Genomic DNA, 27374 nt, shown 5'->3' with positions numbered 1-27374 from the left:
TCCCATCCAGGTTTCGGAGCAGTGCTGAGGCATCACCATACCCTGCGTTGTGCGCGGCCGTTTTTTGGGGACGGATTTGCACAATTCCGCCGCAGCACTTTTCTAGTATGAGAACTTCCATTCCAGCTCCTTTGATTTCTTTCATTCTCATATTTGATCGTTTTCTCCATTTTGACCATCCGACCTCATTGTTTCGCCCTCCTCATTTTGCTGCTGCTGTCACCCACAGTTTGTGTCTGAGCGCCAGCTGAAAGAGGATCTCTTTCTCTCTCTCTCGCTCTCTCTCTCTCCATTCCTCCACCAGACATCACTGTCCTCTTCTCCGCTGCTGCTGCTCGGGATTTCGGCGTGCATTGCTGGACTATAATAACGCAGGGGGATTTATATTTGTATTGATTTCCATCTGCCGCCCGGCCCACAGCGGACACCAGCACTTTTTTCTCTCTGAGGGATGTATTACAGCTCTGAACAGGGGAGAATATAAAGACACTGTCCGCTGAGTAAACTATACAGCCGAGCGTGCGCCTTTTGGTTTTTTGGAGCAGGTCTCTCATCGGGAGATGCTCTGGTAGGCTACGTGTGATCGGGGGTTTGTGGTCCGTGCGCATCCCCACTGGATCGGGATATAAGGTGAAGAAATTGCCGCGGTCAGCCTTTTTCTGGAGCGCTTTATTTTTGTGTGTGTTGTGGACATATTTGGTTATCTTTTTTTTGTGAGAAGGATTGTGCACCCACCCGGAGGCGCGCAGGCTAACCATGGGGGACTCGATGTGGAGATATTATTTTGGAGTTCTGTTTATTGCCTTCAAAGTGGACATGTGCCGGGCGCTCATCCTGGAGTCCATCTACTGGAACACAACAAATACCAAGTAAGTGGAGCACAAGCCGCGCGTACTAGCCTATAGACTACTGGCCCCCGTACAGCGCCGTATATACGCGCTCCCGTGCGGCGACCATTTCATGCCAGACTCCGTTGAAAAATCAGGCAATTTAATGCTGGCTTACTTGCCGCCCATGTCTTCTATGCTACGCGTAAAATACAGAAACAACTCTTCAATTCAGCATACGTCGAGGTGAACAAAGAGCTCTCAGAGTAGCCTGATTTCAAATTTGAATTTATATTCGCCTATCTTCACAGCGATCTGTTGGAATCCTGTCTCGAAAGTAAGACTTTTATCAAAAATAAATACAGCTTATGTTAGTCATCTGTATGCCGAGTTTCCCAGAGAACCTTAATGATCCTAACTAAATGGATCAGTTCTGTACCCGCTCTGCAGCTTAACTCCCACATTTTCTGACCGGAGTTTGGCTTTGTATCACTGAGAATGCTCGGGGTTAACTACAAGATACATATGAGCCTAAATGATAAAGCCATCATCCAAAACACCTGTCAAGATAAGGGAAACTGTGTTTGGCTCTGCTCGTTGCTTCGCCGCTGAACTCATACATGAACTGTTCGGGTCTTGTCGCCGTTGGGGAATATTTACGCACAGAGCAGCGGGCAGCGAGGGCCGATCGGCCGAGCGTCTTGGTGCAGTCAGCGGCACGCAAACCCGCCTCACAAGGACACAGCTCGGTATAGTTTGTGCGATTCGTCCATTGTTTGTTGTTTAATGGCATATTTCTGCGGAGTTAGTCAGACGTGGCGCATTTTGGGTTTTTGGGAAGTAAATTCATTCGGAAGGTAGCTGTACGCTTCGCTTCCTCGGTCAATATTAACTTGGACTATAGGCGTAAGCTATTATAATTCATATCTGACTGTAACAGGTCCGAATCAATTAAAATAGCAGAGCTCTGAAGCTGTATTGAGCTCATTAGCAGGCCCGTTTATTCCCTCGCAGTTCACTGGATCGAATATTGGATCTGTATCCTCCGTAATGAAGATAATATTAATGAGAGAGATCGAAGAGAAATGAGTGTTGTGTGTTTAAGGCTGGGACGCAGCAGCGGGCCTCTGATGCTCTGCTGCGGGTTCCAACACGGTGTGTATGTGTCTTTGTGTGTGTGTGTGTGTGTGTGTGTGTGTATGTGGATAGAATAAAAAAATCATTAGGCTAATGATTCAGATCAACGAGCCAAATTGTAGGGCGGATTATCGTGGGGCTATATGGTTGAAATGCGATATAAAAAAAAAAAAAACTTTGACTAGACCGTGCATGGTGCGCCTCTCAGCCCGCTGCTCTGCTCTCCATTTGCAGCCTTTTCTTGCTCCTTTTTGGAGCCTGGCTGTAAAAAAAAGAACAGCTTCACAACCGCGGATCTGGCTGCGTTCGGATGTACAATTCCAGGATGTCCCGTACACACAATGCGTGTATGTTTAAAAAAAAATAGTGCTTTAACTATGACCATCGGTGGGTGATTATTAGGTAAAATCAGGCGAACAAACACGGTGGCCCCGAACACTACATTCTCGCATCCCTGCCTGTTTGTATGTCAAATCACATTCACTCATCTCAAACAATCCTGCGCCTCCTAAATATTCCTACAGGCCAAGAATGGCGGTTAAACTCTTTTCTGCAAGTAAAATAAAGGTGTCTTTCTCCCCCCCCCTGTACACCCCTGCGCTCAGCCCGGCGGGGGGCGCCCCTCTTTGTGGCCGTTTGGTCACGGCCAAACGGCCAAACTCGCTCAATAATTCAGCTTTTCAGCTTCTGGCTCCGGCGCAGCCAGAAAGACCCTCTCTCCCCTCACTGTCTGCTGCCTTTCCCTTCACCGAAACACACACAATCGAGACGTGATGGTCTAACAGGTGTCTGTTGTTGCACGGCCCATGGCTGCTGTAGAGGAAGGTTAACTCGGGGGCCGTGTGTGTGTGTGTGTCTGTTTGTGCCGCGGCTGTGCCATGTATTTCAGTATTATGTGGAGGACTGGCTGTATTGACTGCGGGACAGAGCGCTGGTGCTCGCCCTTCTAGCCTCTTGACTGCCACGGTCGTCTGGGTCCCAACGCGTTTCAATCCACACTGTGCACCCAATGACGCACTCATTTATAGTTTAGTTTTAAAAGATAGAGGGGTAGAACAAAACGAGGTTTTAAATAGGGCTGAGCAATAAATCGATATTATATCGACATCGATGTAGGAGGCTAGATATCGTCTTAGATTTTGGATAACCTATATGACACAAGTGTTGTCTTTTCCTGGTTTTCAAGGCTGCGTTACAGTAAAGTGATGTCATTTTCTGAACTTACCAGACTGTTGTAATTGTTCTATTATTTGCCTTTAACCACTTAGTCATTGTATCCACATTATTGGTGATTATTTATCAAAACTCTCATTGTGTAAATATTTTGTGAAAGCACCACAAGTCAACCCTACAATATCACTTTGTATTTGGTCAAAAATATCGTCATATTTGATTTTCTCCATATCGTCCAGCTCTAGGTTTAAAGGTTAATATCAGTCGAGGTTGCACTTTGCACACCTATATCCCGGCCCAAATGGCCCTGTGCTGCTGCGTGTCTGCTATACAGCCTAATGTAGTGAGTTGTTATGTGTAATCCCCTGCTATATAGTTCCATTTGATGACCATTTGGTCTCAATAGAGAGGGGGTGACGACAAAACACCCAAATGGTTCTGGGAACGCTTGACTCTGATGTGTGGAGAGATTGCAGTCTAAAGCAATGCAAAAATGGCAACTCAACAGCAAATATGAACACTGCTAACATATTTTTTTTTTTCTATGTATGGACTTCACTTTGCTTACTGGCAAAGCTTTCTTTCTATATAGGGATCGCCCAACAAGTCATTTTGTGCTTTGAAAATGCCCTTCTCATAGAACATGAAACCTTCTCCATCTTGGAGCTGCAGCTCTTGCAAATTAGTATGTTATTTCACTTTTGACTCCAAAAGGAGGACAAAACAAAAAGAGGAAAATGTGTCCACCCTCAGAGCAAGTATAGGCCTCGGGCTGCCACAAACGCAGTAGGCATTCCGCGGCATTAGTGTGTGCATGTGCACATTCTCGGCGTTGTGTCTGGGTGAGGAGTTCAGAGGTAAAAGGCCACCGAGTGATATCATTGTGCGAGTACTCGCCTCTTTCTGTTCAGGCGACTAGCTCTGTCTGAGCTCCTTTCTTTTTTGGAGCAGAGCAACAGTCACTTCAGTTTGTAGTTCAAGTTCTCTGGCTGACATGAATCCCAACTTTTCCTTTTTACTCATGGGAGAAGATGTTGATTAGAGCTGCGAAGGTGAATCGATTAATCAATTAATCGATTTGTTGTCAACTGTTCAATTAATCGCCCACTATTTTGATAATCGATTAATCGATTTGAGTCATTTTTTTTATGTAAAAAAAAAAGTCAAACTTGTGCGATGTCAGCTTCATAAATGTGAATATTTCCTGGTTTCTTCACTCCTCTCTGTGAACGTGAACTAAATATCTTCCAGCCGGAAACCGTTAGCATGGCTCCATGTAAAGTCAAAAAATACCCCTGACAACAATTCCTATCTTGTTTAAGGCTGCAAAGATTAATCAATTAGTTGTCAACTTAATTAACTATAACTATAAACATGTATACACATACAACATTTAACTATATTTACTATAAAATACTATTATGATAATCGATTAATCGGTTTGAGTCATTTTTTTATGAAAAAGAGTAAACATTCTCTGATGTCAGCTTGTTAAATGTGACTATTTTCTAGTTTCTTCTCTCCTCTGTGACAGTAAACTGAAGATCTTTGACGTTTTGGACAAAACAAGACATTTGAGGACGTCGTCTTGGGCTTTTTGGGAAACACTGATCAACTTTTTTCACCATTTTCTGACATTTTATAGACCAAAACAACTCATCCATTCATCCAGAAAGTAATCCCCAGACTATTAATGAATCGACTATGAAAATAAGCGGTCGTTGCAGCAATACTGTTGATGAGGAAGAGTTAAGTTACAAGTTTGGGATCAGGATAGAACACCGTACTGCTCGTTTTTCCACGCAGTTAGTGTGTGATAAATAACTTTTGCTGTGGAGTGTGTATCTCTTTTCACAGCTCGTTGAAAGTCCTCATGCCTGTGTGTCACTCCCTCCTGCTCGCTAACGGAGAGCCCCGGAGCCTGAATATCTTTATGCAGCAGGTCAGCAATATGCTCAACAGCCCGAGTTGTCCCTGCCTCTGCGTCCCTCTTTTGGTTTTGCGTTAGTCTCCTTCTTTTGACTATTCAAGGAGGGATGAATGTTAGAAATGTGAAGGCCAGTCTAATGCCTTTGTGTGTGTAGGCCGGGGGTTGAGGATAAAGAAACAGCTAGGCTCCCTCTAGCTCTTACTCGGTGTGTACTAAGTGTGTGTGTGTGTGTGTGTGTGTGTGTGCGTCCATCAAAAAAAGAAAAGAAAAAAACTCCACAGGGCCCACGACTGTGTCGATTAAACCTCATTGTTTTTTGCGCTTTACTACTTTACTGCCCTTATCCATGAACCTCAGAAGGAAAAAAAAAAACAAGAGAATGATCCCACCACCTCCCCGCACACACACACACACACACACACACACACACACACACACACACACACACACACACACACACACACCTCCTTCTTCTGCTAATCCATTTTGTAGTTGGGAGGGAGAAACAAAAGCGAAGCCTCCTTTACATGCTTTATGTAAAAGGAGCGCTCCCTCTCTTCCACGGCAGTTCATTAAGAGATTACATAGAAGCCCAAAGGCCCTTTGTGACCGGGCAGTGACGGGGGCACCTCTGTGGGTCCTTTTGTGAATGTAGGGGGGGGGGGAGAGAGAGAGAGAGAGAGAGAGAGAGAGAGAGAGAGAGAGAGAGAGAGAGAGAGGGGTGAGCATAGAGATGCAAGTCCATCATGAATGACTGACGAGGCCTTGTGTGCTGAATGTGGTAACCGTGCCTTCCCTCTTCCTCCCAAACCCCTGCAGTGCCTCTAATTTTGCCTTTTTCTCGTCTTCCCTTTCTTTCTGGAGCGGGGAGAGAGTGAGAGAGAGAGAGGGAGAGAGAAAGATCAGTTGCTTTAATTTAGCTGCATCGATCGGCAGAGAGGGTGAGGTTAAAAAAAAAAAAAAGGAAGGAGAGGGAGAGCCATGTTGGCTTCACACTGCCAGGGTTATGGAGGTTTGACGTGGCTTTTTTATTTTTTTATTTTTTTAATGATTCCTTCCAAGAGAAAGAGAAAAGTTGATGATTAAGATTGTGTAATAAAAGAACAGGGAGCGAAAGAAATAGGAAGAAGCGAGAGAAATTAAACAGAGAGGGAGAGAAGAAAGCGTCGGGGCCCCCTTGGGGGGCGAGGAGGGTAATTATGTCTAGGCCTGCTCAGAACCCAAAGGCCTGGATTACTGGATGAAAGGTAGGGCCGAGGCTTGGAGAGCAGACACAACCACAGAGAAGGGGACGGTGAGGGGTGGGGGGGGGGTATAGGGTGACACGCGGCGTGGAGACCTCTGTCCTCTCGGCCGACCGAGGGCGAAAGCTGGGGCGCTGCGAAAGATTTGCGGGTGGATTAACCCTCACCATGCCCCGGCTTGGCCTCTTTGTCTGCCGCCCTTAATGAATCCTCGCATTGCAGCGGGGATTCAGAGTCAAACAGTTGCTCTCCATCTGCAGTAAATATTCACCCTCCCCTCGTTTCTCTTTGTTTTCTTATAACTTCAGGGCCACAGGAAGAGAACGGAGGGGAGATTGGGACTGGGGATTACACCGGGGCGGGCCACCGGGGCTCTGTTTTTGTCACACACAAATCCAACAGTCCAGTGGTTTAAATAGAAAGTCGGAAAGAGAGACATGGGGGGAGGAAGGGAAGGAATGAAGGGGGTTATATGGAGATGTGCAGCGACAGGAGGACGCAGGGAAAACCGTCCGAGAGAGACAGAGAGAGAGAGAAGGTAGAAGAGTTCAGAGACTCACGGATGAGAGATCCTACTTTTTGTGTTGTTGTTTTCTTTCTTTCTTTTTTTTTTATTGGTGATAGATGCAGCGGTCATAACCTCAGGAAGCAGGACTACAGTCCTCCTCCTCCTCCTCCTCCTTTTTTTCCTTTTGCCCCTAACACTTCCTCTCATCTCCCCTCCCCAAACACACACACACACACACGCTAAAAAAAACACCAAACCTAAAGGTGGAGAAAGGTGGTTAGAAAATAAATGAGAAAAAAAAACAGTCAGTCATGTCAGCTCTCCAGGAATCACCGCAAGATCATTTCATCGATGCGTTCCTTTTTTTTGTGAAAGTCCCAAAGTTCCAGTCATCACAAAGCAAGCTATGGACGTGCAATCCCAGGCACAAGTCCCTGCTTTTTAAAAAAAAAAAAACTTTTTCCACAGAAAAGCTGTGACGGCATTTTTTTGTTTTTGTTAGAAGGAAATTGCAGCTGTCTGATTTTGGTCTGTTTCCTTTTCAATTTCCTTGTCAGTGTGATAAAAGCTTTGATTTCTAACTCTGGCAGGGACGGGGGAAGTGTCGAGGAGAGAGTTGGGGTACCTGTGGCTGTTCTCACCTTCTCAGCAAATGGCCTGGCGGCTGTGGTTAGAGATGAGAGGAGTGAGGCGGGCCTCGGGCAGAGCGGTCGTTTGTTTGTAGGGGAGTGGAGGAGAGCGGATAGAGGGGTAAACACTGATGAGAGGAGGAAGAAGAGGAGCGCTACTGTATGTCGTGAGACGTCATGTTTTGCCAGGTTTCACTTTTATACTGTGCCATGTATTATTTTCACGACACGGGCGTACAATTTGAAAACCACCACAATATTCAGTAGGGCTGCAACTAGCGCTTATTGTCGCCGTCGACTCATCTGTCGATCATTTTCTTGATTCTTCTTCGGTCTGTAAAATGTCAGGAAATGTCCCAAAGCCCAAGACGACGTCCTCAAAGGTCTTGCTTTTGTCCACAACTCAAAGACATTCAGTTTACCGTCACAGAGTGAAGAGTGAAGGCACTAGGAATGAATCAAACCGATTAATCGATTATCCAAATGTAGTCGTAATAGTTGACAACTAATGGATGAATCTTTGTTGCTCTAATATCCATGGAACATTTCAAGTTCTACATTCTACCAGCGTCCCGCGGGAAGAACAACGGCCGTTAACTGCATTTAATTAGCCAGCCGATACCGACTCACAGTAAATGGATGTCTTTACATTAGCTCACAATGTTTACATCCAGCCTGTAATGCCTTTTAATGCCTAATCTGCAGACTAGCACAGCGCCAGACCTCTGTAATAAAGTGCTCTTGAGCTCAGGAATATTTACGGTGGGGGGCCTTACTAAAGAAAGGGGGGGCAGGAGGGGTGAATGGCCAAGTGTGCCTGAAAACAGGATGGGGGGTAGGGGTCAAATGCATTTAGAATCATGAGATGGCGGGGCAAGCTTTTGTTTGTTACTCATCTTTGCTATCTCTGCAGCAGCTGCATCATCGTGTGTGTGTGTGTGTGTGTGTGTGTGTGTGTGTGTGTGTGTGTGTGTGTGTGTGTGTGACCTCTACCTGGAGTTTGGTTCTACTGGCTGCCAGTGGGCCAGGTGTCTGCTATCCGACACACACATATCCAGCCACGGCCCGGCGCAGGCAGGGGGAGGAGGCAGAGCTCGGGAGGGGAGGGGCAGAACTAATGAATGAGTGTCTGACTTGACAATCTCCCTGTCTCCGCGTCTCTTCTCTCGTTCCTCGCCGGTTCTTCCCCCTCCTTTTGTGTTCCCTCTAGGAGACAATCCAGAATAGCTCAAATTCGCCCTGCATCAGCCTCTTGGCAGCTTCTTTAAACCCACATTCAAACAGTTGTTTTCTTCTTTGTCAGCATTTAGTGAATGCTTTTATTATACAGCACTTTGCTGTAAATCAGCTGGCTAAAATACCAGAATGTAACAGAGACGATGGTGTGTGTGTTTTTTTTGTGTGCCCCTGGCTAGGGCAGATCTCAATTTGGAATTGTAAAGGCAGTGAAAGAACAGGATACAGCCATTATGATACCATATCTCATATTGTGTAGGAGAAGCACACTAGACAGCCAGTGTGTTTGTGTGTGTGAGAGAAGCAGTGACATTTGCTTCAGCTGTGTGCCGTGTGCTGCAGCTCTGCCCGTGCGTTAGCTTTCTGTTGGCTCAGTCACGTTTGATCTCCTGCTAGCATTCATGCTAGCAGAGCAGATAGCATTGTCAGAAAGGTGTGAGCGGATGTATGCATATGTACTTTACAGTAGGTGTGGGCCTACACCTGTATGTGTGTGTGTGTGTGTGTTTCTGACTTTCTAATAGCCTCGAGAGTTTTTTGTTTTTCTGCTTTAGGGAGTTATGTGTCAAAATTATTTCTTTATAAAAAATTGTACCAACAAAACCAGTATTTAGTGAAACTACCCTTAAAAGCGTTGTTTGTGTAAGAAGATGGAATCAGATAATTTTTTTTTCTTTCTTTCATAAAAAAAATGACTCAAATCAATTCATTTAATAGTTGACAACTAATCGACTAATCTTTGCAGCTCTAAACAAGATGGGAATTGTTGGCAGGTGTATTTTTGAACTTTACACAGAGCCATGCTAACTGTTTGCGCATGGCTTCAGCCTTTATGCCAATCCAGGCTGAACCCTTCCTGACTTTAGCTTTAAACGTGACGCACGGACATGAGACGGAGGACAGAAGCAATCAACTTTGATACACAGGGATATTGACTAGCTGAGCATGATGGGACATGGCGATAAGGACGCGAAGCTGCAGGATAGAGATCTGCTGTTGTGTTGTCATCATGGAAGCAGAGGGCTGGAGCACGTATAGATTAACCTCATTAGATAAATAATGGCCGCCACAAGCTACGCTACACAAACGCACACATGCATGCATGCTTTCACCCTGTATAAACACGCATGAATGAATGCTAGCAGCCATGCTTACACACACACACACACACACACACACACACACACACACACACACACACACACACACACACACACACACACACACACACACACACACACACACAAGGCTAACGCACACACCTCCAGCTCCAGTCTTAGTGAAGAAGTGAAGCCCCCAAGGCTTTTCTAAGGACCTTTCCCCTCTCTCTCTCTCTCTCTCTCTCTCTCTCTCTCTCTCTCTCTGTGCTCCACCTCTCCCTCCTCATCCCCCCTTCCTCTGGACACACACACACACACACACACACACACACACACACACACACACACACACACACACACACACACACACACACACACAGATGAGAAGCTGATGCCAGATGGTGCCCTGATGCATGGACATATACATACCCTCTCTCTCTCTCTCTCCCTCCCTGTGTCCATCACTGGACACACTGTACCACCACTGAGTGTGTCCCTAGGGGGCAGAAAAAATATTCTCTCGGCCTAGTTAGCCGCTGCGTGTGCACGTGGAGCTCGTGCGTGCGCCTATGTGTGTATCTTGTGCTCACTCATGCACCAGCCTCCCGCCCAGAAGCGAGGAGGATGATGCATGCTGCTGGAGACGGGAGGAGAAATAATGTGTGCGTGTGTGTGTGTGACAGAGATAGACAGAAGAAGAAGATTAAATGGTTCCGTGAGAGCTAGCAGCCAGTATGTTTATATATATAAAACTGATGATGTGTTGAATCCCCCCCCGCTATTTCATTTAATGCTCTTTGTTAATTATGAATCGACTGTGCCTTGCCACCGGTCCCCTGTGTGAAGGCTCCCCTGCTGCCCTGCGGTGGCTGTCTTTGTAGTCAAGAAAAAAACCCAGTGAAAGGCTTACAGTACGCTGGTGCTCCGGCTCACTGGGGGGGTGGGGGCGGGGGGGGGCAGAGTGGGCTGCTTTCGATCTCATTGCTTTTGTAATGAGATAATCTTAGATTCTTCCAGGAAAAGAAGTCAAAGTTCACTTGGAGATGCGGGGCCGGCCCACACTTAACCTAGGTGTAATTTACAGGGGCGATGGGGAATAATCCAAACTGGCCTGTGCAACCCCCCCAAAAAACCCACCGTACTATAATTTCCTTCACATAAATAAAGACATTTGCACCATAACTTGATGCAGAAAAGGCACACACTGTTGCAGAAAAATTCACCACAATGCAGGAAATGAAGTGTTGCTGATGTGCTCCAAATTTCTATTTTGCTCAAAAATGGCCATCACAATTTCCCAAAACTCCAAGGTGATGTCGTCAAATGTCTTCTTTTATCCTCACAATTTAGAAGGGAAACGAGGTCATGTTCCATATTTGTGCTTGAAAAATGACTTCAATAATGACTCAATTATCAAAACAGTTTCCAACTCGTCGACTAACAGCTCAGTCGACTTAGTATCAGCTTTAGTTCACAGGGGACATTTGTTTTTGCTCACCCACACACAGAATGCACAGAACCCAAGTACGTAATATATGAGCAATGTGTAAACCTAAATGCTCCCACTAGATATTACCAACTTATTCTCTAGTCAGTAATTGCAATCCATTCCTGTCTACTGACATGCACCAGTTTTCACATTATGCTATAAAAGGCCTCCAGGGCGTCCATGGTTAACATTTCAAATTGTATTCAAACGTGGGGAAAATTGGTTTAGCAGATAAATACAAGGTTTCACCTCCAACTCAAGCTCCAACTGTGAAATATGTGTGTGTGTGTGTGTGTGTGTGTGTGTGTGTGTGTGCATGCCATCACAGGAATGCTGCAGGGGCTCTCAGTACTCGGAGACTAAATGTTGCCATTATTGTACTTTTGGGAGGAATTTAGGGAAATTCAACTCCACTCCCAGACATCCCCCTCCAGGCTCTGCGTCTAACTGCGTGCATGTTCCTGCTGCTGTTCCCTCTTGTTGTTCTTGATTTTGCATCACCAAGCTGGGCTTTTAGTGTTTTTTTTTTTTTTTTTTGTGTTTTGTTGTTTTTAATTTTCTGTTTTGTATGCCAACGCCGCTCTGCCATTTCCCTGGCAGCCGTCTCCTCATTTATCCGGTTAATTATTCTCTCTTTCCATCGCCTGCCACAATGTCGAAGAAAAGCTGTGATTTTATCTTCAGATACGTGGGTCACTTTGCACACTGCACACGCACACATACACACACCACACACACACACACACACACACACACACACACAGACACACACACACAGACACACACACACACACACACACACACACACACACACACAAACACACACACCACACACACGCACCACACACACACACACCACACATTCCGTCATTATCCCTCATCATCTAAAATTAATGGACCCGATCAGTAATTACCACATCAATAATTAAGCCCACTTCTCTTTTATTTTGAAAGATATGGAAAGGCTCAATGGTAAACACTCCAATCCGCAATGCATAATGAATGACGTATCATCAGTTTTTCTGCATCTAACTAATATCCTCTTCCCCCCCCCCACCCCTCCGCTTCTCCTTTTCAGATTTGTGCCGGGCCAAGGCGTGGTACTGTACCCACAGATCGGGGATAAGTTGGACATTGTGTGCCCACGCGTGGACGGCGGGGGGAGCGATGGCGTGGAGTATTACAAGGTGTACATGGTGCCTAGGGAGCAGCTGGAGAGCTGCACCATCACCAAGGCCGACACGCCGCTGCTCAACTGCGTCAAACCCGACCAGGACGTCAAGTTCACCCTCAAGTTTCAGGAGTTCAGCCCTAATCTGTGGGGCCTGGAGTTCTTCAGGGGGAGAGACTACTACATCATCTGTAAGTACACGGCTCTCCCTGGAGGGATCATAAATTAAGACTTGCATAATTTAAGGTGGGAACAAAACAGCCTCAAACCGTTTCGGCGAGGTTTAAGAACCAGCTGTTGGTCGACATACCTTGGATTTATGGGTGGAGTTTGTCGTGTGGTGAAGTGAATCAGTTTGGGGTATCATCAGTCAAAATAGGTTCAAAATAGGGTTAGCAAAAAAAGTATATTCTAGGAAATATCGAATAGTACTTAATATAAGACACAGTCACCTAACTTGGAAACATCTTGTTTTGAGTCGTATCTCAGATGAAACAAGCTTTTTTTGGACATCTCGTAACGTTTTTAAGCTGCTCTGTTATTTGTAAAATATGGGTCATCATATTTTGAGTTTTGAGTTTTCACTTGTTCCATTGGCAGATTGTTTTGACTTATTACAAGCGAAAAACAACTTCACTTATGTGTTTGTAGTCCATATTGCATTCAGTGCTGCTCTCCCCCCCCCACAACTGCACAGTTGAATGCAAGTCGGTACACCTTGCTGAGATGTTGTTGATGGACAGTATGAGCTATGTAGGAAATAAGTGAAGTAGATGAGGCTGAGGTAGAAGTTGAGGGGAAATTTGTCTTCACTTTATTAGAGCAGGTATGACATGGAATTCCTTGATCATCAGAGTTTGAGGCGCTCGGTGGTGTTTTAATCCCCCAACGTCGACTTCAAGGCAGCGCTGCGACTGTCGACTTCAAGGTCCCTAACCTTAACCCTAACCCTAACCATTGCCTAATCCTAGTGCCTTCCAGGCAGCGCTGCCTGGAAGACGACGTTGGGGGCTTAAAACACCAAACACCGTTTGAGGCCATCCTTCGGATGATTGTCCCCTAGAGATCCTACAGCTGTAACACAGGTAAACATTTCACTTCCATTTGAAGTTTAACTAAAAGTCCATTCAAAGCACTCGGTTGTGTTTTCAAAGATTCCCCCTATGGGATTTGCTTCTTGTATAAATCAAGCCTCTAGCAAGATCCAAAATGAGAAGATGGGAGTCTTGAAGGCAGACCTTTTTAAAGTTAAAGGAAAAACGTCCGTATGCTTAAAACTAAGTGCTTGTCAGATCGCGAAACAGCTTCTGAAATCTCACACCTTTTCTGATTTATACCTTTATACGCGTTGGGACACTTTGTAGAAACAACTTTGGTTGAAGCACACTGATCCCTTAACGCTCGTGTTTGTCCTCAGGTCATATTTGAACCCGTTTTCTACGTTTTTTCTATCTAATATGGGTTTCTTTCAACCAAATTGCCCCAAAATAACTTGGATGCATACATGAACGTTCTTCGCGGGTAAAATAATGATGACTTCCATTGAATTTGGGGTGTTTTAATTCAATTTTATAGCATTTGAAAACAAAACGTTTAAATGTCTCACAGTGCAGGTGTGGCCACTCGGCTTTGCTGATTGCCTGTGATGTACTAACTCCGTCCTGGGAGGAAGTTGTGATGGGGTTTAGCGACGGCCCCCTAGTTTGAAACATGGGAGGTGGACTGAACCATCTGTGTGGCACTGATAGGGGGTGGTGGGGGGTATGCCACAGATAAGGCCATCTGCGACGCTCTGCCACAGCCATCTGTGAGCTGTCACAGTAGGGGAAGGCCATATTTCTGACTGAGCCCAAGGAAGGGGAAGAAAGGAGAGTGGAGAGAGGAGGAAAGATGAGCAGGAAACACTGCTTCTTAACAAAGCAGTCTATTGTGGTACAGGAAGATGATTTTTGCAAAAACATATGTGCAAGGTAACAGCTAATTGTACTGTAGTGTATATAAACCCCACTTTAAAGTGCCTGCAGTAGGCGACTCCTGTGAATTGAAATGTTCCTCTGAGCTCCACAGTACCCAGAAGTCCCGCAGAGAGATCTGTCAAGCAGCTGTTTCAAAAAAAACAAAAACAGGTTCACTGACACAGTATGCTCATTCAGTTCTACCTAACTCAGTTTTAAAGCAAACAGGCAACAGTGGCCGCTCTGTCGCTAATGTGTCATAGCCGCAGGATGTTTGCATGGCAGGGCACGTCTTGCTGTGTTAGAGTCTAAGTGGTCCTACAGGTGAGACGTGTTCAGGCAAATATGTCAGAGCTAATATATAGTGGGTTGGCTGGTAGGCAAATGCACACTACATGTTAGTGTAAAAAAAGCACATAGGGCTATCTGACCGGGGTGGATGCACACATACAGTAAGTACACCTGTGCAAGAATGCAGGTGCATTAGCATCCACACCCACACAGGCCGAACAAACCATTAGATGTGTGTGTGTGTGTGTGTGTGTGTGTGTGTGTACTACAGAGGCTTTTGACTGAAGAGGCGCAGACATGATCATCCTCCCCTCGTCTCCCTCCACCCAAACACTGCAGTTAATTATTGATGAGCCGATGCCGGTGTTTACTTACCCTGGTTCTCCTGGCGCTCTGCAAGGCACTCCCGCTGCTGAATGTGATCGCATTGCGGTGGATCCAAATCAGAAGAGAAGACGGGGTTAGGTTCAGGTTAATGCAGAAACATGCAGCGTAGAGCATCGCAGGTACACGTAGGTGTATGGGTGGTTAGGAGAGACAGAAACACACACACACACGTGTGCACACACACACACACACACACACACACGCCCCTCAGGAGGCTGGAGCTGCAGGTCGAAGCAGCTTCATTGTGCACACACAGCTGTAGCAGTACGCCCTGTGACAACAACAGCAGTCCTCTTCACTCTATCTAAATATCTATTATACCCATATCTCTCTGTGGCTCTCTATTACAGCCTGAGCAGACGAGAATATTCAATTTCCCACCGCCTCGCGTTAAACCCCCTCCTCTTCATCAGCCTGCCGAGTCGTCAAGTATAGGAACGGAAATAACGGGGGGAAAGTTCAATTCAGAACTTTGAAAAGACCGGCTGGAAAATCCAATTTTGCAGTTCTTGCTAATTCCCTTTCCACTGACATCCCCACTCCTCCATCCCTTGCTCCCCCCACCCCCCCATCGCCGCCACTGCCGCCATCCCAGCTACCCAAAATGCTAATGCGCAGCCTAAAGAGGGGAAAGAGGGGAGCTGCTTCTCCACTGGAGTGTGTCACGTTTTTGCTGTTAATTGCCTCTTCTTTGCTAGCTCTGGCCCCAGTTCTGCAGCTTTAACAGCCCACTGCAGTTGCATTGTGGTGCTATGTTGTGGACTTAGCGCTATTCCTTTTTTGTTCGGCCGCTTGGAGAAGCTCCGGCTTTGCATGGGTAAACACCAGGAGTACAGCACAAACAAACAAACACACAAAAGCAGACAGAGTGAGAGAAATGCGCCAAGGTGTGCGTAGATGGAATCAGACTCACTTTTTACCTCGCCATGTTGGAGTGAGCCAACGTGTGAATTTTTGCCTGTGGGCGTAACTGCGTGTGCCTATGTGTCGGCCGAATGAGCTATGGGAATTAATAGAGACATATGTACTCAGGGCTCGCCCCTGTGTAGCCCTACGTGAAAGCATCTCAAAATTGCTATTTGTGCCTGTGTGTGTGTGTTTGTGTGTGTGTGTTTGTGTGTGTCCGACCATTGCCTTCCCTCCAGCAGTGCTGTCCAAGATCCATCAGAGTGTGACGGCGCCTCAGAAAAGTTCACCGCGAGGATTTCATTAGTCTTTTGGAGTGAGCACTCGATACGTAATTAATTAACCAGCGTTTAATCCTCCATTTCTTCTCACAATTGCCAAGGCCCCCACATCAATGCTACGGATCGAGTCTCAACCAATTGGATTAGCGCTGCCTTGTGTTGAGTATTGTGCCAAGGCTAGACCTAGATTAGATGAGAGTTTGCTCCACCCCCCATCTGACTCTCTTACCTTGTACTGTCACTGCAGCGAAGACTGACAGGCGGCCAATAACAACAACAACAAAAAACGGATAAGTGTGTGAGTCTGTGTTACTAGGTCTGCTCGTATGTGGTTTATCGGTGTTTTTAAGCCCCCAACGTCTCCACTGTTGTGTATGCTTGCACTAGGATTAGGCAATGGTTATGGTTATGGTTTGGGTTAGGTGCCTTGAAGTGTTTTCTTTCGTGCGTAGAAGGGGCTGCTGTATGTCTGCAGATTTCTCTCACTGCGCCTACATGTGGGCGCGTTTGTGCATTTCTCTGCATGCATATGTGCATGTTTGTACGTACTTCTGTGTGTTTTTTTTGTGTGCACAATGCGGCTCCAGTTGAGAGCAGATGTGTTTGATGTGATTGTTTGCGGCAGCATGGCCTGCAGCCGAGAATGTAGTGGGCTGGATGGTTACATGAGCTAAAGAGGGAGAGAGAGAGAGAGAGAGAGAGAGAGAGAGAGAAATGAGTCAGGAGAGAAAGGGGGCAGAAAGAGTGACAAAAGCGAAGGAGAGTGAACAAGAGAGAGAGAGAGAGAGAGAGAGAGAGCAGAAAATAGAGCCAAAGGGAATAGGGGCATAGCAGGAGACAGAGCGATAGAGAAGATGAGCTAAAGAGGGCAGAAGAAGGACACGGCTGAAATTACAGTCAGAGGAGACACGCACAGGGAAATTTCATCAAGACTCTAATCACCTTTTGCCTCAGTCACAACAGAAAATAGTCCCGTCACCTCCTTTCTGCTCTGATTGCTGTCTGATTCCAAGGCACGCTCTGACGGGGAAACATTCCTTTCACTAAATTTTGTTATGAATTCAAAATGCGCATTTGTCTGCTTTGTCTGATTGAAACGATCAGTTCTTTATTCTCCCCAATACGTCCAGATTGGGGGTGACATTATTGTCACGTTATCATAACGGGAGACAGGTTTATTCAGTCAAAGGCTACAATGTGTCTGTGTGGCTAGGAACTCTCAGTCCAACTCTGCTTTTCGCACCCACAACCACTTATTGCTGCTGTAATAACCACGTAACAATAACTTCAACTTAAGTGGATTTAAATTATGGATTTAGAATGTTTGTGTTTTGAGAGAGAGCACAGCGGGGATTGGTAGTGGTGGTTATTAGACAGCCTTGGGTATTTGGGGCGACCCAGCTTGGGCCTGGCCCTGTTTTCTGCGGGTCACCGGGGTCCCTGAACACAGAGGCGCCCCCCCTGTCATGGGTGATTAGGGCACACGGTGGTGACGGGTATTAACCAGTCCGTAACAACAGCGCTGTGATGACGGCTTCATGCTCCATGGCAAACCCCCGCGGATGGCAATTACACTCGGCGTTTAGATCATAGCTGCCTTTGTCTTCCTTTCGTCTCCCCTTTCTGGGACACATCGTCACTCTGTCCATCCGTCCATTCATTGCCTTGCTGTGTGCAATACTCTCGCTCTCCCTTCCTATATCTGTCTTGCGGCGATGCCTCTCCAGTCTCCATGCCTTTGCTCTGTTCCATAATGAGTGGCCAGGCATTGTCTTTTCTCAGCAGTGCATTGTGTGTTAATTATACCCGCAGAATTTGACAATGTTAGCGACTAAGCTTTCAGAGTGTAGTTTCTCAGGCTTTACAAGGTTCTTTACACTGGACTACAGATAGTTCCCTATTTTGAACTCAGAGTATTTGTAAAAATGCTCAAATCTTTAAAATGCCATAAAAAGGACATTAGGATGGCCCTGACAAATATCAACACATTAAACATTTGCTTACAGCTATTCAAAATGACAAGAATGCTAACTGCTAACACCACTGTTTGAATGCGACATTAGCTAAACTACCATATGCTACTCTGAAACTAGCTCTAGATGTAGCCGTGTAGAGATATATTGATCTGGATCGATATATTGATTCAATGATCAACATTTCAATATCATCGATGCAAAGTGAAAATATTGTAGTTGTTTTTTTTCCTGAGTCGGTTATCTCATATCGATCACAGGCCCCTGAATTGTTACGAATCGAAATCGCATCATGGCAGACTTTGGGATGTCAGCAAATGTTCTATTGTTGTCCAAAGAATCAATATAATAGTGTATCATGATAAAACCTGGGCTTTACACCGCTTTCTAAATGCTAGCACAGCTATCTGTAGAAGTGGAGTTTGTCTTGCTATTTGCTAGTTACATCAGGAGAAGGCAGCTCACAATTGACTGTCTCGTTAAACGCCTGGTGATTTTCCACTCTCTTGATTTGATAAACGGGATGAAAATTAAGTTAAGGAGGGTAAATTAAGTTAGGGAGGGTGAGGACGGGTGGGGGGTGGGGACACTTGTGGTGTGTTTATGACGCGGGGTGGGATTGTGGTTGGTGGCTAGTTTTACAGGTGGCTCTAACACATGCAGACAGTCAGTCACACACTTCTACCATTTGTTTGAAACTACATGTGACGTGTGTGTGTGTGTGTGTGTGTGTGTGTGTGTGTCTGTGTGTGCACACGCTGGAACATTTTTTACTGACCCACTCAAGCTATCACTTTGGTCTCAAGCGGTACTTTGTCACAGCCTGTGAGTGATTTTTCCTGATGGCCTTTTTCCCCTGTTGCGGAGCCTGTTTTTGCATTTGTGTGTGGTTCAAGGTGTGTGTGTGTGTGTGTGTGTGTGAATGTATGTGTGTGTGGTTGAAGGTGTGTGTGTGTGTGTGTGTGTGTGTGTGTGTGTGTGTGTGTATGTGTGTATGGGATTAATCTTCTTCACCCCAAAAAAACCCATCTTAACCACATTGCCTGTTCGAAAGCAGTAAGAAAATAGACTCTGTAGTTCACAGTCAAGATGGAGTGAATGGTAAAGGAAAATCAGATGTCCCTTTTCCTTTTTCCGTCTTGTTTTTCTCTGTGTTTCTCTCAGTGTCCCTGCACAAGGTCCCACACAAGAGTATTGGATTTATCTTTCTCGCTATTTTTTCCTCCCTTTTCCTTCTTGTACTCCCTCACCTGTCTCCCTTTCCCCCCTCTCCCTGAGTCCTATCTGGGTGCTGTAATGCCAGCTAGGTGGGGACTTAATCCATTTGTGAAGCTCTTGTATGAACCACGTCTATCTCCCCCCCCACTCCTCCAATGTGTTCCACCCAGCATTATGGATTAGCTGGTTAACTCTAGCCAGCTAGTCTGTCAGCCTGGCCCTGTCTGGCTGGGTTGAGGAGGGCCAAGTCATTCAGCCTGCCGTAGCCCATTCAACAATCCAATTCTGTTTAAATCCAAGTCAGGCTTGCCGGGACTGCATCCTTGGCATAGTGAGTGTGTGTTTTACTCCGCATTTAAAGGGGAAGAAGAATTTCAAGTTTGAAATGACTCTGGATTGAAGAGTTTTTTCTTCTTCTTTTAAATGTCAAGGAAATGTTGCAGCCAAGAAAATCAGTTTTTGAAGGCTTTACAAAAAGGAGGTTTCTGTTTTTTTAGCATCAGTGTAGATTGTGTTAAATGGTTTAATAGGGCAAAGGGAAAGGAGGTGATGCAAGTGGGGGACCTAAATAAACCTTCTGTGCAGTTGACCGCCCTTCACACCCTGTGAACTCTGACCTCTCAGGCACCAGTGCTAATGAGCATGCAGGCACCACGACATCCCACGCTCCCTGCGCCGCAAACACAACTGCACTAATGCGCCGTCATCGCGCCAATCACTCTGCAGAGTAAACGGCGTTAAGGTGGTTAATGACATCCTGCATGATTGTAAAATGCACGCGTGTTGTGCTAACAGGTTTATGAAGTGAACGCACGCACATGCACGTACACACTCACACACACACACACACACACACACACACACACACACACGGGCACAGGAGCACAAGCCTTTAAGAAGCTTTGTCTGTAATGTGCTTTTCGGGCTCCACTGGAAAGCCATAGGTCAGCTAGAGAAGGAGACAGGGGGAGAGAGGAGGCGAGGTGGAGGGTGGGAAGGAGGGAGGGAGTCCTTGTTAACATGCTCTTTGTGTCCGCTCCCATCACCATGTTATTGAAGCAAGGGGATTCGGATCAAAATGATTGGTAGCTGGGAGGGTGGAAAAGGAAGAAAGCGACAACTGGGAGGAGGAGAAAGAGAAAAGCATCAGACTATGCAGAGCTTCATCTCTCAAAGCTATTTCAATCAGGGTCTCGACACTTGCCTTTCAATCCCCTTGCAGTTGATGGAGAAGCTTTGAGTGCTGCAGGAATCGGAACATGTCGAGGTGGGGACGGGGACGGGGACGGGGAGGGGCGGCGAGTGTGTTCAGGGGTAAAGGGGTTTCAGGGAAGAAGGTAGTGGCTGCAAGGTGGCCGCCCTGGAGAGGAGGAAACTGGGGAGGATGGGGTGTTGTTGATGGGAGGGGAAAGAGAGGCGAAAGAGAGGAGAGGCTTGAGAGGAAGCAGAGGGGAGGGGATGGGGGTCAGGCTGGTGGGGGCAGTCGTATAGTGAATGCGGGTCAATGCGCGCTGGCGGGAAGCCAAGCCGCTAAGCCCTGGCAGCTCGTTAGCCTCTGTGTTAGTGACCTGATAGACCACAAGCCCCCCCCTTCCTTATTGCCTGTTCCCTTTCCCACTCAGGATCAGCTAGCTGCAGTTCTGTCCAGTGGCCTCCGGGGGCAGACCAGCAGAGAGGCGGAGTATGGCAGCATTTTGTCTGTGTGTGGGCCACATCTGTACAAGACTGACACAAGTAGAGCTTTATTTGATCAAAAGTGCAGTTTCCATTTTTAAAAAGGGCCCGTACAGCATCTGCTTACAGGGCCCGTTTTGTTCCTCCTGTCACATGTGGGACGTCTTGCTCCGCCCCTCCAGATTCCTATCCCAACATCTGCTGCTGTCCCTTAAACACAGTGTTTAGCGCTGCTCTTCTGTTTTCTCCTGTGTGTAAATGTCTTTTTTTTTAGATCCTTTAAGCTATTTTCATCTAAGGGCCATTGAGGTATTCATCACGTCCCTCTGTTGCCTTAATTTCACTGCCTCTCCTGGAAAAGTGCCCTATTTCTTTTTCAACACATTCTCACCCCCTCCCCCCTCACCCACCCTCGCTGTTTACATCCCTGAATTTATTTTTTTTTTTCATCTTGTCAGCAGGTCTCTCCATCTTTTTAAGCCTGGCAGCAAGTTTGGCTTTTAGATCTGAGCATTTGAGGGCTTTAAAAAAAATCCAAAAGTGTGTTCTTTAATAACTGGCTACCTCTCTCTGGAGTGTTGTTAGCGCTAATGCACGATAAACCGCAGAATTTCCCCGCGGCTCGCCAACATGGCCGCTGTCGTGGCAGTCATGGTTGCCTTCCCTCTCTCAGTCTCTCACCTCTCCTCACCTCTTTTAACTGCCTCCTTCACGAGGCCCATCAGCACAGATATTACAGTCACAATTACTCAAGCTAATTGACTTTGGGGATGTGAAATATATTCCAGCGGAGCAGAGCGTCTGAGGTGATGAACACGTGAATTGTGATTTTATTAAAGGGGATATGACTCATATCCTTCCTCTCAGGGCCTATGTTGTCTTTGGAAACTGGCTGCTTTTTTTTCCAAGATGAGAGGCTTAAGGCATATATGGCAACATACTTTCCCCAACACATCTTTTGTGTGCCAGATGCTCGCAGTGACAGCTCATTCTAACCTTGTCCCTCTCTCCCTCTCTCTCTCTCTCGCTCTCTGTCTCTCTCTGTCTCTCTCTTTCTGCCTGCTGTAGCTACATCCAACAGCACCATGGAGGGCATCGACAACCAGGAGGGGGGAGTGTGCAAGACCAAGTCCATGAAGATAATCATGAAAGTGGGACAAAGTGAGTATTGTATTATTGAATTACAGCCGTGAGTGCCTGCGGGGCATGAGCAGGCAGCCACAATGCCGAGCTAGTACATTGTGCAAAATAGTGTGAGACTCTGAAATGCCCTAATAAGGTCATAGGAGGCTGTGCAGCATGCAGCTCCATCGTCTCCATGACACCTGGGGCTGCGAGGGGGAAGGAGATGTAATCTAGCGGAAGCCTAACGCGCTGAAACACACACACACACACACACACACACACACACACACACACACACACACACACACACACACACACACACACACTGTTGTGTATGCTTGCATGGTCACATGCACTGGAAGCATCTGCTGTTATATACTCTTTCAACTAGAAGCCTTTCTACACATTAAATCTAGTTTGGAGGCCCACAAACACATCATTCTCATGAGTCTGGCCATGTATGTGTGACACGTGACGTCCCCGTGTGCACACTGCGTCTGAATCACACACCAGACAAATCAGACGCTTTCTTAATTATAGCAATAATTATTTATATGTTAGTTGCCTGGCTGCCACCCAGAGTAGTCATTTACCTGGGGTTTAGCTGTTTCGTCAACACCTGCTCCAGTGCTACTGAGAAACGCTGAAGGTCAGGGAAGGAATCGCAGCGTCTGCACTCGGAGGAAGAACGGAACAGGTGCTACACAGGCATGGGAATTGCTTCTGCTGCCTAACAGTACTGAACATCAGCTCCAGTGTTGAGAGTTGCTTACAAATCAGTGGCTTTATTAATTGAAATGTACTATTAAGTTTGGTTTTGGTTCGGTTGAGCTTGACGGAGTTCAACCTGAGACTAGTGATTGTAACAGCAGATGCTCAGTGAATTACTCCAGCATTTAGCGTGACTGTTCAGCATCAGAACCACTGACACACAGTTTAGCAGCATTTGGAACCAAATGGAAACATTGCAGAACCAAAAACAACCTTTAGCTACTCTTTGTGGTTGATTACAGTGATATATGGGCCATGAACAACCACACGTACAAAAATGGTTAGCTTGTATATGGATCTAGTGTAGGAAAATGTGGTTGCTAGGTGCACAGGTTCACAATTTTGTACGAACCTTTGTCCGGTTTCCGTACCAAAATTCCATCCTTGTGTTTACCTGGTAGCATGTAGGTTTGTTGCTGAGACTAAACACCAGCAGTTCACCTACACACGACGGGCGGGGACGGAGATACCATGAGCTTAATCCACGTAGACACACACTACAGTGAAAAAGAATTCCCCATTAATCCGTATGCATCTTATTTGCATTTTTTTCAGATCCCACTGATCCTATTTCACCCAAAGACAACCCCACCAGAGTACCCTACCCTCCCAAGCATTCAGATGGCAAGGAGACCTACAACCCTAACGATGTGCTGGAGAAACCAGGTGAGACCCCCTACTCGCAGCTTAAATCCCGGGAAATTGGTAATTGAGTGGAGGATTTATTGAACCAATTTGGCATTAGGGCAAGCGATTGTTCGGTCAGCTAAGAGCAGATAGCGCTAAGTAAGCGTGTGTGTGTGTGTGTGTGTTTGCGAGAGTCACTGAGGTGTGCGTGTGAAAGTGAAGGGAAAGAAAGGTCAGCGATTCATCAGCCAGTAATTGAATGTTGCCCATAAAACTGATAGGCATCTGCGGCCTCCCAAGGACTTATAAGGTATCTCCACGCTGGCCCCGGTCCAGCCTTAAACCCGCCGCTTAAGCGACATTTTCAAGAAAATGATCTGATCGCTGTCTGCCATCTTTTTAACGACCTGTTCTTAGTACAGACACACACTTGTTTCTGCACCGAATCACAACTCGGACAGACGCTACATGCAGACCGCTCTTATCTCTACTATTATATTGCAGTTAAGAATCTCCCGAGAAGAAATTCAGACCGGCAATTTCCGCAGCCAGCTGTGCTCAGAAAAAAGAAACAGGAAGGGCCCCCCTTCCCCCCGTGTCCTGGCTCATTGAGAGCGCGGCCTCACCTGACTCTCTCTGTTTTCACTCCCAAATCCATCCTGACCTTGAGCATGCAGATCGGCCATTCTGCCACGCTGGCACTGTTCTCTGCAGACATCAGCATCTTGCTCTCTCCATCTCCCCGTCTCTCTCGCCTGTGTTTTATGTCCCAGCCCTCCGTCCCGGCAGCTATCAGGAGCATATGGGCGTCAGAGTGCTATGGGCAGAGCGTCTGAGGCAGCATAATCCCCTTGTAAAACAACGGAAGGGTCCTTGCTTTGGGCTGCCTGCCATCCTGTATCCACTCCCCCACCCCACTACCACAGCGAAAGCACTTTGAGGCCCTCAGGAGAACAGCGGCAGACAGGGAGACACAGTAATCCTGCCTGCTCAGGGAACACGCTCTGTCCTGGGGAGAACAGAACACACCCGCCCTGAGGTGTTGGATAGGAACCAGAATGTCCATCGCTGTGAGTCAGAGCCCAGCTTGGCTTCCATAATTGATGTCTCATGAAGACATCAAATATTTCTTTCTTATTTTCTTCCCTCCGGGGGTAGTTAGTCAGAAAATTAAGTTACTTTTTTTTTTTTTATGTCTTTTCAAAATGCAATTTATCTAAGTGCCATTTGCCTATATCTAGCCCAGCCATTGTATCTCCTATCAGGCTGCACTCGTCCTAGTTTCAAGGTTGCCGTCTCCACCGGCTGAATTTGAATAGCCACCGATCGAATGTGACCTTTATACAAAGAGCCCTCTATAGGCAGGCTTCACTCTCAGCCACTGTTCTACTGGCCCCTTTCCTTCACCTTTACTGTGACTCGATGACAAGATTGTGAAGAATGAATTGGAAAGGAAACTGCCGAAAACACAACTTCCCATCTTTCCTGTAAAGGGTTCTGTAAGCTTCAATTGAAGTGTTTTGGATCCTCGTACAGCATCGCCCTACACACTCACATGATTTTACCGACCAATCGATTAGTTTTAATCGACAGATCTGTTAAACTGAGTTTCTCCACAAAGAATCATGCAAAAAGTAAAAAAAAAAAAAAAGAAAAAAGAAATGTGCTCAGAAGTTTCTTGGAAACTTCTTGTCTGCCTAACAATTTCTTGGAAATAAATAATTACGCAGTAAAAAGCACAAAACAATGAGGATCGCTTAAATAAGCCTTAGTCGACTGAGACCGAAACGACAGATTTGTCGACCAATCGACTCAGAGAGGGCAGCCCTACACATTTTTTGTAACTTTCCAAAATGGACAGTCCCAAAATCAAAACCACTTCACACAGCAATTGACCAGACAGAGGTTCTCTCAAGCTCTTTTTATATGTCTGACACAACAAAGTGCAACACCTTGACCTTTGTGGAAAGATAGTCCGAGTGGGTATGCTAACCCTAACCCATCTGGATGATTAGCTTGTCTCACCTCTCTCTTTACGTGTGTGAGAGTTTAATGCCTTTTCTTATTTTAAAGGAAGGTCAAGGTGCTATAAAATACTGTAAACTATCAAAAAGCTCAATCCACAGAGAAATTATTTTTCTCTGGGCGTACCTCGTGCCCTCTCTTTGTTTGATGATCTAAGGTTCCCACAATGTAATTTGACTTTGACTCTGAGATGAAAAATAAGCCTGCAAACACACGGCTCATTTAGTCATTTCGCTCACTCTTCCTCCCTTTGTCTCCCAGGTGTAGCGCCCAGAGAAAGCGGCGACACTGACACCGGCGGAAAGTCCTCCAGCGCCATCGGCTCCGAGGTGGCCATCTTCGTCGGCATCGCTTCGGGCAGCGTCATCTTCATCATCATCATCATCATGCTGGTCCTGCTGCTGCTCAAGTACCGGCGGCGGCACCGCAAGCACTCGCCGCAGCACGCCGCCACGCTCTCCCTGAGCACCCTCGCCACGCCCAAACGGAGCGGCGGCGGCGGGAACAATAACGGCTCCGAGCCCAGTGACATCATCATCCCGCTCAGGACTGCTGACAGCGTCTTCTGCCCGCACTACGAGAAGGTCAGCGGCGACTACGGCCACCCGGTCTACATAGTTCAGGAGATGCCCCCGCAGAGCCCGGCCAACATCTATTACAAGGTCTGAGCTGGAACTTTTAAAAAAAACAAGAGACGAACTGGAACAATCCCGGGCAGAGTGGGTTTTTAGTTTCGGCTGGCGCCGCCAGCACGCCCGCAATCACTCTCGCTCTTTCTCTCTCTGTCTCTGTGTGTCGACTCCTCCTCCTCCTCCTCCTCCTCCTCCTCGTCTCTGATGTTTTGTCACTGCTTTTTTCTTTATCAAAGTTTTGCTGATACCTTGTTGCTGTGGTTTGGTCCCAGTCGGTGTGGACGGGATGGGTGAAATGCTAGCGCTGCCTCTGCTGCTGCTGCTGCTCTCTGGGGCTCTTGGGAAATAGAGAGGACCAGCTCTTCTTTCCCCAACGCTGCTCCCTTGTTTTGTTTTGTGCACCGCAGCCAGCACTGTGGGGGAACTGAGTGTTTGTGGAGAAGAGAAACGTAGACAGATGCACAGCAGGGATTTTTCTTTTCCTCGGATTAGGCCGGACGGACGGACGGATGTATGTATGGACGTGAAGGTTTACTGGCATGAGAGGAGGGGAAGGAATCTTTGGCCTCATCTTTAAAAGAGACTACTGCTTGGAAAAAGAGAGGGAAAGAGACAACAAACAAAAACGAGCGAGGAGGAGATGTAAAGGAAAATATGGGCAGAACCATTAACTCACAAAATGGCTGCCCTCCCTTGATGCACACTAGCCGGAGATGCTCTGTGGATTAACCAGTCGCACGAGGGAAGGGGGGAGAGATTCTTACAGCGATCCTCTCCGGGACTTTCCTGACTGACTCACGGAGATCACGCATTCACCCTGCCACCCACATGCTCACCATCACATACAAACACACTCAACCCCCCCACCCCCCACACACACACACACACACACACACACACACACACACACACACACACACACACACACACACTGTCTCACCAGTCAATGTGAACTGTTTGGGTTGAAGTGTGGATTGCACCATCTCTCCTCGTTTCCCAGATATGTTTTTCAGCAAATCACTTCTTTCAGACGTTACTTGAAGGTTTTAAGGAAGAAAAATAGAT

General features: G+C 46.6%; 1 protein-coding gene across 1 annotated transcript; it reads left to right on the top strand.

Moving 5' to 3' along the window:
- On the top strand, positions 1-27374 carry efnb2a (ephrin-B2a). Its single transcript, XM_078263007.1, has 5 exons — positions 1-869; positions 12352-12635; positions 22198-22290; positions 23581-23691; positions 25939-27374. The coding sequence occupies exons 1-5, from the start codon at positions 757-759 to the stop codon at positions 26343-26345; spliced, it is 1008 nt and encodes a 335-aa protein (XP_078119133.1). The 5' UTR covers positions 1-756; the 3' UTR covers positions 26346-27374.

The sequence above is a fragment of the Sander vitreus genome, chromosome 11, assembly GCF_031162955.1.
Source record: "Sander vitreus isolate 19-12246 chromosome 11, sanVit1, whole genome shotgun sequence".
Lineage (NCBI taxonomy): Eukaryota > Metazoa > Chordata > Actinopteri > Perciformes > Percidae > Sander > Sander vitreus.
Note: the sequence above shows the minus strand (reverse complement) of the source record. Positions and strands in the feature narration are given on the sequence as shown.